This window comes from Hyposmocoma kahamanoa, unplaced genomic scaffold (genome assembly GCF_003589595.1).
Source record: "Hyposmocoma kahamanoa isolate Upper Pololo Valley unplaced genomic scaffold, ASM358959v1 102, whole genome shotgun sequence".
Classification (NCBI taxonomy): Eukaryota; Metazoa; Arthropoda; class Insecta; order Lepidoptera; family Cosmopterigidae; genus Hyposmocoma; species Hyposmocoma kahamanoa.
In genome coordinates this window covers 16,450,611-16,463,140 of record NW_020653337.1, presented here as the reverse complement: position 1 = coordinate 16,463,140, position 12,530 = coordinate 16,450,611, and the positions used below count along the sequence as shown (strand labels likewise).

Here is a 12,530-nt window from a genome sequence, read left to right as displayed (position 1 = left end):
TGTGTCATTCGTTTTTAAGTACATCCTAATTAATTAATTAGGTATTAATATTAGCTATTAATTTACTATCACTAATAATCAGAATAATATATTTTTTTCTCAAAAACTGACCTCAAAAGTTTACTTATCCGGTTCCGCTGTGTCCGTTACTAGGAAGTTCTCGTCAAAACGAATAACATGAGCCTAGCACAGGGTAGCTGCTACTCTGTTGCGGAGTTCTTCTCATCAGATCAGTTCTAGGTGACCGTAAGATTTTATTTTCATTGGAACTTACATCTTTAGTATAATATGTTATATACATAAACATGTCACATTGCACAACATTACATAAACCTTACACATACTAACCCCTCACAAACAAATCTCACACAAACACATCCCACACAAGCACACCCTCCATAGTCATGGTGCATAATCAACTGCTTCTTCAATTCCATTCTTTCTTTTTAACTGTTATCATTTTAAGATGTGGTTAACTATAATTAGTTTCACTCTATTTATATTTTCTGTATTGTAATTCTATATAAAAGTGTACTGTTGTTAACCCGAAGACAATAAATAAATATGTGCTCACCAATTTAAATAAAACTTATTGAAATCGGTTAAGGACAAGTGATTGATATTCAATAAACTGGATTCACCCCTTAATTTGATACACTTAAAAGGTGGAATAATTTCTTTAAATTTGAAAGGGATCACTAATGAGATACCCCCATTTCAACAAAAAAGGAATCATCAAAATCGACTTACAAATGTAACATCAACACAAAAAAACATACGGTCGAATTGAATACCTCCAAGATTTTGAAGTCGGTTAGAAAGTGAATGTACAAGAGTGTTTTAGTAAACAAGAGTGTCCTGGTGATTTATTAATTGTATCTTTATTAAATTTATATTGAATTGATATTCAATTATTTTTTGTGAAATTACTCCACTAGTTGTTATAATTATTATATATACAGATATAAATATATATAATATATATAAATAATTTAATATCAATTCAATATAAATTTAATTAATACAGTGAATAGTGACATCTCTCGCCAGGACTGGTAGCTGTAAAGGTACTAACTGGGTGATAAATCTGTCATAGATTTCTCATAGATGGCGCTACGACTAAAAAGTCATTGAAAGACCAAGTACAAAGACACGACGCAAGCACATAGAAAAATTCGTGAGGTCCGTTGGTTCGTTCCGTGGCTTAGTTGGTATAGCGTCTGACACGGTATGCAAGAAGACGTCGGTTCGAATCCGGCCGGATCGAAGGAATTTTTTCTGAGTGTTCGATCTTTGTATCTTTATTTCCAATTTAATGAAGCTAAGTGAACATTGGAATACAATAGGAACATTTTTCTTTGTTTTAATTCTTAAATCGTTTTTTTTTTTTCAAAATAGTTGATAGATATCATGCTGAAAATATACACCATGTGGGAAATATTTCTCCTGTTGATTTCAAGTTTTACACCATGTCATAGTCTAAGGGTGCCTTAAAATTAGACGCTTATAGAAACGTTGCAATGGTGATACCATGGCGCTGCAGCCGCACCACTGCTTATTTTCATACAATATTTAGAGGCGCAGTTGCAGCGCCACTGTCGTGACACGCACGCCACTTTTCCACTCACCAATTAGTGAATTAAAATTACTAGCGTCTAATTTCCAGGAGCCCTTAGTAAAACTTTGTTAGGCGGCTAGACGCGCACTGGCCACGTGAGTGATAGGCGTAGTTTTATGAAAAAAAAACATTGACAAGATATTTTTCCCCGTCGCTAAACATTGCACGCTGCCAATAACCTGTCAGCGGACTATACCTATCAACAACACTAGATATATAATCACTCACTAATAGGGTATTTGACGAGTATGAAAAAATTGTGTGTTTCATTAGCATTAAATAATTATAACTTTTTTGTAATAAAACCGGCCACAAAAATTTATGGATTTGCATCTAAATTTATATACTAAGTTTGTATATCATATAAGTTTTTGCCAAGTTTTATTTAAATCGGTTAGCGAAAGCGGTTTCCTTTTGAAGTTGGTTAAAAATAAATGATCAAATGTGAAGACAGAATTGAAATTCGTTGAAAATAAAATCGTTACAGGTTTCACAAACGAGTTACGCAATAATAGCAAAATTTGTCTGTGACGTCATATACTTAATTACTCCATACAATCCATACATAACGAGCATCACTCAACCACCAAATAACTCTTAGACATCAGGTTTCAAAGACAAAATTTTAAATTTTTTTTAGGAAATTAAAATATTTTTTTCGGATCTTAATCGCGTTTATTTCTTTTTCAAACAAACTAACATTTCGAACCCTTTACATGTCCCATGGTTTTTGTTAGGCTTTCGCGAGTGCTGCCCATTGGAATTGACTGACAGATATGACCGTGATCATGAGACCTGTAAAGCGCCTTGAAAGCGTATTTGAAAAAGCAAATATATGTATAAGAGATTTAAATTCCAAAATGATGTTTTCATTTCCTGTGTGTAACAATCGCAAAAACTTATAAACTCTTCTCGTATGTTTAGATTTATTTTTTGAAATGATTCAGGCAATGAAAATCAACCAAATATCCTTTAGGTATAAGGGTGGATCTACTATTACATCTTATATTATGTATCGGTCAATCAATCACACATGTTACAAAACGTCTAGTAACAGTGGTTCCACAACATGTTACAATTTTACCAGTGGTTTAACCACGGTTGGATAATCCCTAATATCTGGTATCGTAACATGAACATTACACTATCTATTAACTTGTGGTTACAGGCAGACGTGTTGTATATAGGGCTCTAAAAATAAATACATAGGTCTCTTGCGTTTGAAATAGTATTTTAATGCAATATGCAGTGATATAAAATGCAATATGCAGTGATAAACATAATAAGGGTAGAGTTAAACAAAGAGCTGTGAGTTTTTTTATAACTAAAATCTAAGACACATATTGCAAACTCTTTTTGTTAAACAAAATAATGAAATGTTGTATATTGTCTAACAATTAAAACGCATTTTGCAAAATGTCAATAATACAAGAAAAGTGGATTCTTCCACTATTTTTGTATGTTTAATTTTTTTAAATCGTATTATAAAAATGTTAAATATGTGGTCGAAATGCGTGTGCGGTGATATAGGCGTCGATCTTCATTATGTTAAAAATATACTCTTCATAGATCAAGTAAGTGTCAATACGCAGGTAACTGTACGAGATTTTTAATAGATCAATTCTTGCATTAATCGTGTATCGAGTACGAAGCATGTAACTCGAAGTTAGAACTATACAGTGTTTTTTTTTTAAATGGGACAGTATGGGGAAATATAAAGATATAAACATTGACTATGCCAAAATTGTTTTCACAAGAAAAAACTTAATGGCCCTAAGACAGTTTCCTTGTATTTTCTATGGTTTCGCATTTCCCCATACTGTCCCATTAAAAAAAAAAACACTGTATATGGTATTTTTTATATATTACCTTACGAAATTAACATATTTCCTAGTTTATAAAACTTGAAAGTATCTTTATTTGAAAAATAATGGAGTTGTATAAGTCCTTTAGTTCAACACTACATCATTGATATAATAAAGCCACGAGTCATAAAAATAACACATTTTACAACTCTCCTATTTAAGCATAAAAAAGTTATCGAATAACTTGCTACGTAGTCGTTAAACTTCTGTTCTCAAAAGTCATTTTGCAGATGTAGCCTTATTACACCAAGAGTGCCACATAAATTCAAAAGTGGCCCCGTAATTGCCCCTGATTCCATGCTCGGCACGAGTGAATTTAGGTACCTTCTTTTACCTTTAAATTTAAAGTTCACAAAATTTGTAACAAACTCTAACTGATTTCTCCAGTAATCAAAATCAATAATAATCACTGTATGAAAACAAATATGGCTTAAATTGATGCAGGTACTTTAATGACTAAGCCCTTTAAGTTTCACTGCTTACGAGTTTTTGTTAAAGACCAGTATTTCTGCTAATAAACAAGTTATAGTGAGAGTTGAGCTCTAGGTACCTGCAAGTAGTAATTTCTTATTTTTTTCTTGATGGTTATTGCTACGTTCATATATGTATGGTATAACATAATTATGTATTAGTTGGTAATATTAAATGACTTAGAAAATTATTTTATGATTCAACAGATACTTGAACGTTAGTAACTTGACAAGTATTACGTACTTATGTTATAGTACGCTCTTCACTAATCGCGTAAATGTTTCAACTTACAGATTAGTCTCTTGTTGCCTATTTCTCCGTGGAGAATTGATTTTCTGAAATTATAGTATTTAGGCCTCAGTTTTACGGCTATCTAATTTTCAATTAATAGTGATATTGTGACCCTTTTATGTCGGATGCTTCTTATAATTTCGACAAAATTCAATCAACCGGGACCATGGGACCTGTACAGGAAACATTGGTTTGTTTGAAAAAACAAATATACGCGATTTAAATCCGGAAAAATAGTTTCATTTCCTATATGTAACAAAATTATTTTAGTTTGAAATTTTACTGATAAAAGGAAATATTTTAAAACGAATCAGTACAGAAGAATCAGGAGACCAAATTGAATAATGGTATAAAATGATTAACCGAATGGATCTGGATTATATCTAAAATCACGTCTACTTCATTTTTTCAAACAAAGCAATGGTCATTGGCAAAAAAATTTGAATATTGATTGAATAAAAAATTTAAATACACTGAATAGCGACATCTCTAGCCAGGACTGGTAACTGTAAAGGTATCTAACTGAGTGACATAATACTTAAGATTTCTCATACGCGCTTCGGCTAAAAAGTCGTTGAAAAACCAATATACAAACACATAGAAAAATTCGACATAGACACGACAACAAACACATAGAAAAATTCGTGAGGTCCGCTGGTTCGTTCCGTGGCTTAGTTGGTATCTGACACGTGATGCTAGAAGACGTCGGTTCGAATCCGGCCGGATCGAAGGAATTTTTTCTGAGTGTTCGATCTTTGTATTAATAATTATAACAAAATAGTGGAGTAATGTCACACAAGAAATAATTAAATATCAATTTAATAAAAAATTTAAAAACAAAAAGTAGTCAACCGTGACCATGGGACCTGGCCCTGCGCTCTCGTTCTCCGTCCGACATGGATCCGAAACAATCACTGTCAAATAAGTAATAGGTACTCGACGTAATTAAAAGACCCATGACGCGAATGAAGCTTCATAATTGACATTGTCCTTTGATTTGGTCGAGTATTACTTATTTGACGTGGACGGAGAAGAGTAGACCCCCAAAACGGCCCAAAACGTTGTTTGTTTGAGAAAACAAATATACGCGATTTAAATCGGGAAAAATAGTTTCATTTCCTATGTGTAACAATCGCGAAAACCTAAGAATTCGATAGAACAAAGATGTTTTTGGTCAATTAAAAGTAAAGTAGGTAAGAGTTGATTATTTTTGTAATTATGGTTCAGAATGGGGCGGTTCGATGACTAGTACCTAACATGAAATAAGTCAGCCGTGACAAGAAGAGCCTGAAACGTTGGTTTGTTTGACAAATGAAACAAATATATATACGCGATTACAAAAAGTAGTATCATTACCAATGTATAGCCATCATGGAAACCAAAGAACTCGTCATTTAATTACTCGTCGTTACAATCACCTAAGCATTTTTTTATACAGATTCCGTTTAGTAAGTACTTATAAAAGAATGTTAAATTTTAGATAACTAATAAAAACCAGCAACTTAATATCCTAAACATGGTAGGTAACAATGTATAATTACTACGGTCTTAATTTTATTTGTAATTGGACAAAAACAGGTTCTGATGTTAGCAATTTTTGATGAATTGTTAATTAACTTGGTGTGAACTTATATTTTGAATATTTGCCAGAGTTAAAATAACCGCGAAATAATTAGGACGCAAAAATGGCACTATCACAAACATTTACCACTTTTGGACATCCGTTACCGCCTTCACATGTAATTTATAAAACTATTAATTTATTTGGTACATTGGTTTGCCGCTTTAGAAGCATAAATTCATGCATTTTTAGCTTAGGAAAAATAGGTGCTCAATAGCAATTTCCATCGCTGGAAAAATCACGTCATAATTGTTTTTTATTAACCTAAAACGCAAAATTTCGCAGGAGCGCATGTACGAGCTAGAACGACGCGAAGCTGAACTGGCCCTAGAAGAGAAACGTCAGCTAGAAGCAAAACGAGCACTTGTCCAAGAAGCAGCTCGGAAGCAGGACGAGCCCGTAGATGATAGCAAGCTTGTGGAAGCCATGTTTGACTTCCTGCCGGACTCAAGTAGTGAGGCGCCCGCGCCGAAAGACACGTCTGTCTTTAGTGATTTACCGCAGCTGAGAGCAGATCAACAAGAGGTATTTCATTATTTGTTTTTTGAAGGTTTACGTACTAACTTTACACTATAGGTCGATATAATAAGTGCCCAATACGGTTCATATTGCTATTTGACGTCTTAATTATATATAATTGAAAAGATAAATATCTGCAAGTGGAACCTTGATTAATTTTTAAAATATGTCACTATTTTCCAGACGGTGACACCAATGCAAACAACATCAGAAGATGAGGAAGATCTGTCCGAATTCAAGTTCCAGAAGTTTGCAGCCACTTATTTCCAAGGAAACGTCACGCATCAATACTCCAGGAAGCCTTTAAAGCACCCATTGCTACCGCTTCAAACACAAGGAGATCAATTGGTAAGAGAAATGTGATAAACGAACAGAGTATAAACTTTGCAGACAAACAAATAATTATCACGTACAGATAAAAGAATACCTACCTGATGATTTTATGCAAATTTGACTTTGCAGAAAATCGTTATCAGCTTAATAGCAATTAATAACAAGCCATTTATAATCGTAATTGTATTTTTTAGGCTGCACAAGCATTATGGATAACTATATTACGCTTTACTGGAGACCTCCCTGAGCCCAGGTACCATACTATGGATAGAGACAACACTTCTGTCATGTCAAAAGTCACAGCCACACTTGGTCGGAATTTCATTAAGTCCAAAGAGTTCCAGGAGGCGCAAATGATGGGCGTAGACCCTGATGCGTACTTGAATAAACAGAAACCAAGGTCTATCAGGCATAAGTTGGTGTCACTTACTTTAAAGAGAAAGAACAAACTTGGAGAAGATGTTAGAAGAAAATTACAGGTCAGTTCATTTCTGTTATTAGATTTTGTTACAAAATTATTAACAATAGTAATTTTGGAATTGGTAACTTCTGGTTTCAGGACGAAGAATACACAGCTGATAGCTATCAATCGTGGTTGGAGTCACGACCAACATCAAACTTAGAAAAACTCCATTTCATTATAGGCCACGGTATACTCCGCGCAGAATTAAGAGACGAAATTTACTGCCAAATTTGTAAACAGTTGACAAATAATCCATCAAAATCCTCTCACGCTAGAGGATGGATTTTACTCTCACTGTGTGTCGGATGTTTCGCCCCGAGCGAGAAGTTCGTTAATTACCTGAGAGCTTTCATAAGAGAAGGCCCTCCAGGTTATGCCCCATACTGTGAAGATCGTCTGAAGAGGACTTTCAACAATGGGACAAGAAACCAGCCTCCGTCGTGGTTAGAACTCCAAGCTACAAAATCTAAAAAGCCCATAATGCTACCCATAACATTCATGGATGGCAATACAAAGACACTACTCGCTGATTCAGCTACAACAGCAAGAGAATTATGCAATCAGTTATCTGATAAAATTGGTTTGCGAGATCAATTTGGTTTTTCCTTGTACATTGCTTTGTTTGACAAAGTAAGCTCACTGGGAAGCGGTGGAGACCACGTAATGGATGCTATATCGCAATGTGAACAGTATGCAAAGGAGCAGGGAGCACAGGAAAGAAATGCACCATGGCGACTGTTCTTCCGGAAAGAAATATTTGCTCCATGGCATGACCCTACGGAAGACCAAGTAGCGACAAATCTTATTTACCAACAAGTGGTTAGGGGTGTGAAGTTTGGAGAGTACAGATGTGACAAGGAAGAGGATCTAGCTATGATCGCTGCACAACAATACTACATCGAGTACGGCCAGGACATGAATACAGAACGATTGTACACTTTACTTCCAAATTACATACCTGACTACTGCTTGACAGGTGTCGAAAAGGCGGTGGATAGATGGGGCGCTCTTGTAGTCCAAGCATATAAAAAGAGTTACTATGTAAAAGAGAAAGTTCCCGCTTATCGAGTCAAAGAAGATGTGGTAAGTTACGCAAAATTCAAGTGGCCTCTTCTGTTCTCTAGATTTTATGAGGCATACAGAAACTCTGGGCCAAATCTGCCGAAAAACGATGTCATTATTGCTGTGAACTGGACTGGAGTTTATGTTGTTGATGATCAGGAACAGGTTCTACTAGAGCTTTCCTTCCCAGAGATTACTACAGTTTCAAGTCAGAAAACTAATAAAGTGTTCACTCAAACATTCAGCTTATCGACAGTTCGCGGCGAAGAGTTTACCTTTCAGAGTCCTAATGCAGAAGATATCAGAGATTTGGTTGTATATTTCTTGGAGGGATTGAAAAAGCGATCTAAGTTTGTAATCGCGTTACAAGACTACAAAGCTCCGGGAGAAGGATCGAGTTTCTTGACATTCCAAAAAGGAGATCTGATTATTTTGGAAGAGGACAGCACTGGAGAGTCTGTTTTGAACAACGGATGGTGTATTGGCCGATGTGAAAGGAGTATGGAAAGGGGCGATTTCCCAGCAGAAACAGTATATGTGTTGCCTGCGTTGACCAAGCCTCCACCCGATATACTGACATTATTCTGTCAGGAAGGCGCTCAACATGGAAGACGTGTGGCAGCTACTACTTTGAATGGAACTGAGAACAGAGACAAACCGCACACTTTGTTAGAATATGCGATGGATCACTTTAGATTACCACCAAAGCGCACTGTCTCTAAGGCTCTTACCTTATCAACAGCCAAACGAGGCGGCACAGAAGAATTGTGGAGACATTGTAGAGAACCAATAAAACAGCCCTTACTAAAAAAGTTGCAAGCGAAAGAGGAACTGGCTGAGGAGGCATGTTTCGCTTTTACTGCTATATTGAAATACATGGGAGACCTTCCTTCTAAGAGACCACGTATTGGCAATGAATACACTGACCACATTTTCGACGGACCGCTGAAACACGAAATATTGAGAGATGAAATTTACTGTCAACTAATGAAGCAATTAACTGATAATCGTAATAGAATGTCCGAGGAAAGAGGTTGGGAGCTTATGTGGTTAGCCACAGGATTGTTTGCGTGTAGTCAGGGTCTGCTCAGGGAGTTAACACTTTTCCTTAGAACTAGAAGATATCCAATTGCTCAAGATTCACTCCAAAGACTTCAAAAAACTTTAAGAAACGGACAGAGAAAGTACCCTCCGCATCAAGTGGAAGTCGAGGCTATACAGCACAAGACGACGCAAATATTCCATAAGGTGTATTTTCCTGACGATACTGATGAAGCGTTCGAAGTAGACTCGTCAACGAGAGCGAAAGACTTTTGCCAGAATATAGCGCAGAGACTGAATCTCAGATCTAGTGAAGGTTTTAGTTTGTTTGTTAAAATAGCCGATAAGGTGATATCGGTTCCGGAAGGCGACTTTTTCTTTGACTTCGTGCGGCATCTCACTGATTGGATCAAAAAGGCCCGACCTACACGCGACGGTATCACGCCTCAATTTACTTATCAGGTACGATTTGATCATTTGAAATATTATCGATTTTAAAAACTAAATACACGGATTAGCGCTAATTGATTTTCAAGGTCGTTTTTAAGGATCGTATTTTTACGCATTTAATCCTGTGATAAGTATTATGACTAATAATTTGCAGGTATTCTTTATGAAAAAATTGTGGACAAACACGGTTCCGGGCAAAGATCGCGCCGCGGATGTGATCTTCCACTTCCATCAGGAGCTACCAAAGCTGTTGCGTGGGTACCATCGATGTGGAAGAGAAGAGGCGGCTAGACTTGCAGCCTTGGCATATCGAGCCAGATTCGGGGACAATAAACAGGAACTACAAAGCATTCCGTAAGTGTCAATACAAAATCATATGTTTTATGGAAACCTACAAGTCTTTTAAAAAGCTGTTAGTGCCAGTAATGGCCAGTAGCAACTGAGGTCAATCGTAATAGTGGATATTGCAATAACTTCTGAATTCCACAGGTATATACCTAAGCGTGATTTTACCGTTCTCAAAAGTATTTATACTCATTGTCCTATTTTAGTCAAATGCTACGTGAGCTGATACCGGCAGATCTGATAAAGATGCAGAGTTCAGCCGATTGGAAGCGTGCGATCGTAGCGTCATACAACCAAGATGCTGGTATGACGCCGGAAGATGCAAAGATCACCTTCCTGAAAGTCATCTACCGGTGGCCAACGTTTGGCTCAGCGTTCTTCGAAGTCAAGCAGACCACGGAGCCAAACTACCCTGAACTATTGTTGATTGCTATCAACAAACACGGTGTTAGTTTGATCCATCCTCAAACAAAGGTACACGTTATTGTCCAGTTCAGATTTAATCTAAGGTTGATTGCACCTACTTAATCATTGTAGTATTAACTTAATCACTGTGGTATTGGTAGAAGTTACTTGTTTGTCACTAGTAACAATCAAAAAATGTCCTCAAAGTTGCAAATACACTTTGACTGGAATATTTTACATGAAATTCAAACATATGTCGTCTCTTTTCTCATTTTTGTCGTAAATGGGTAAGACACAATCTTACTTAGTTTTCAAAAGCTAACATTCTCCACTAATAGTCGAATGACTAGGTTTTTTTTATATGAACTTAATTAATTGAAGATGTGACCTGCTAAACCGAAATGATTTTTTAATGGATATTATAACAGTTAAAGGAACGATGTTTCAATAGACGGAGTTATTTATAGGGTTATTTGTAAAATACTCACAACCTAGCGGGGTTATATTGCTAATATCATAAACAACAACTTTTATGTCATGACTTTTTACGAAACATAATAATAATTTTACCAAACCTAAACTTTTAAGCTTTTGTTGTACTATCTGACACTTTTTAGATCTGTATTTGGTAGCAGTTCAAACGTGCAAGCGTCTTCGGACTTGTATTTATGCTACCGCTTTCTTTTGTTCCCGCACAGTATAATCACCGTTTAGAGGGATCTACTTATTTTTTTATTTGTGTACGAAAGTAAAATATGATGAATTATTAAAAGCCATGGAACGAAAGTTATTGATTATGTATGATTATATATCTAAGTGATAATTACAAATGGCGTTAATATTTCACAAATAACACTCTATACTTCTGCCTTTTATTAAATTTCAATACCTTCTTTTCAGGACATTCTGGTTACCCACCCTTTCACTAGAATATCGAACTGGTCATCCGGCAATACGTATTTCCACATGACAATCGGGAACTTGGTGCGAGGCTCAAAGCTCCTTTGTGAGACATCACTCGGCTACAAAATGGACGATCTTTTGACGTCATACATCTCCCTGATGCTGACCAATATGAACAAACAACGGTCAATGAGGGTTAAGTAATTTTTTTGGCAAAATCTCTAAAAGTTTGGCGTGAGTAGAAAACATAATTTCTGTTGATGATTTCAGTACTAGATTGCTATATATGTTAAAGTTAACAAGTAATTACGTTTAGTATTCTTTACTCGGAAATTATATTGCTACCATGCACCGTTAAGCCTAAGGGCGCCTTTAAATTACAGGGCTTATATAAGCGCTGCAGTGGCGCTGCAACCGCGCCACTACTAATTTTCATACAATACTTAGAAACGCATTTGCGCCGCCACTATCGTGACCAGGCGCGCGCCACTAACTATGACTGCAAATCTAATCACTAATTGTGACTGCAAATCACAATTAGTGAACTAACAATTACTGAAGCGCTACAGACGTGCTATAGCGTCACTGCAGCGCTTCTACAAGAGTTTACTTTGAAGGCGTCCTAAGCTTAACTTTAGTAAAGGAATGGTTCTTTTGTTGACGTCATCAGATTAAGCGCGTAATGAGCGAACTAACCGGTCAAAAGAATATTTGTGTTATGCAATAGGAGCGAAAAAGTCATTGTCGACGATAGACGAATCACAGGCACCTTGCACAGCATTTTCTGACGACTTCAAGGTGATTCCGTGTGCTGACCCCCTAATGCGCATTAATCTTACAATGTGCTAAGTCGTGCTATAGATTTTTGTAATAGTTTAAATTTGTCACGGCTTCAAAGAACAATAACTTTGCCTAGCTTTTAGAATTTGCTTCGGAATAGCATTAACAATTTGTGCGTAGATTATTATGTAATCCGTCCGTAACAAAACATAAGATATAAGTAAATGAAATATTTTTATAGCTATTTATAAAAAAATCGTAGATGTTACTCGATTGCTTATACATATTCAAATATTGTATTTTATTTGTAGTTTAGTTAAGGACATTATAACTTACGTATATTTTACATAATCGAATGTGTAT

General features: G+C 35.9%; 1 protein-coding gene across 3 annotated transcripts in view; it reads left to right on the top strand.

The window, feature by feature from the left end:
* LOC113237402 (myosin-VIIa) overlaps nt 1–11,761 on the top strand; it is a 60,000-nt gene extending 48,239 nt beyond the window's left edge. For 2 of the 3 annotated variants that reach the window (XM_026473864.1, XM_026473847.1), the window contains 7 exons: nt 6,152–6,391; nt 6,569–6,733; nt 6,913–7,197; nt 7,278–9,746; nt 9,889–10,088; nt 10,286–10,553; nt 11,385–11,761. In XM_026473864.1, the coding sequence (XP_026329649.1) occupies nt 6,152–6,391; nt 6,569–6,733; nt 6,913–7,197; nt 7,278–9,746; nt 9,889–10,088; nt 10,286–10,553; nt 11,385–11,591 (3,834 nt within the window). In that variant the 3' untranslated portion in view covers nt 11,592–11,761. The remainder of the gene's footprint in view (nt 1–6,151; nt 6,392–6,568; nt 6,734–6,912; nt 7,198–7,277; nt 9,747–9,888; nt 10,089–10,285; nt 10,554–11,384) is intronic. The other variant, XM_026473855.1, reaches the window with a different exon arrangement.
* Nucleotides 11,762–12,530: the final 769 nt, after the last annotated feature.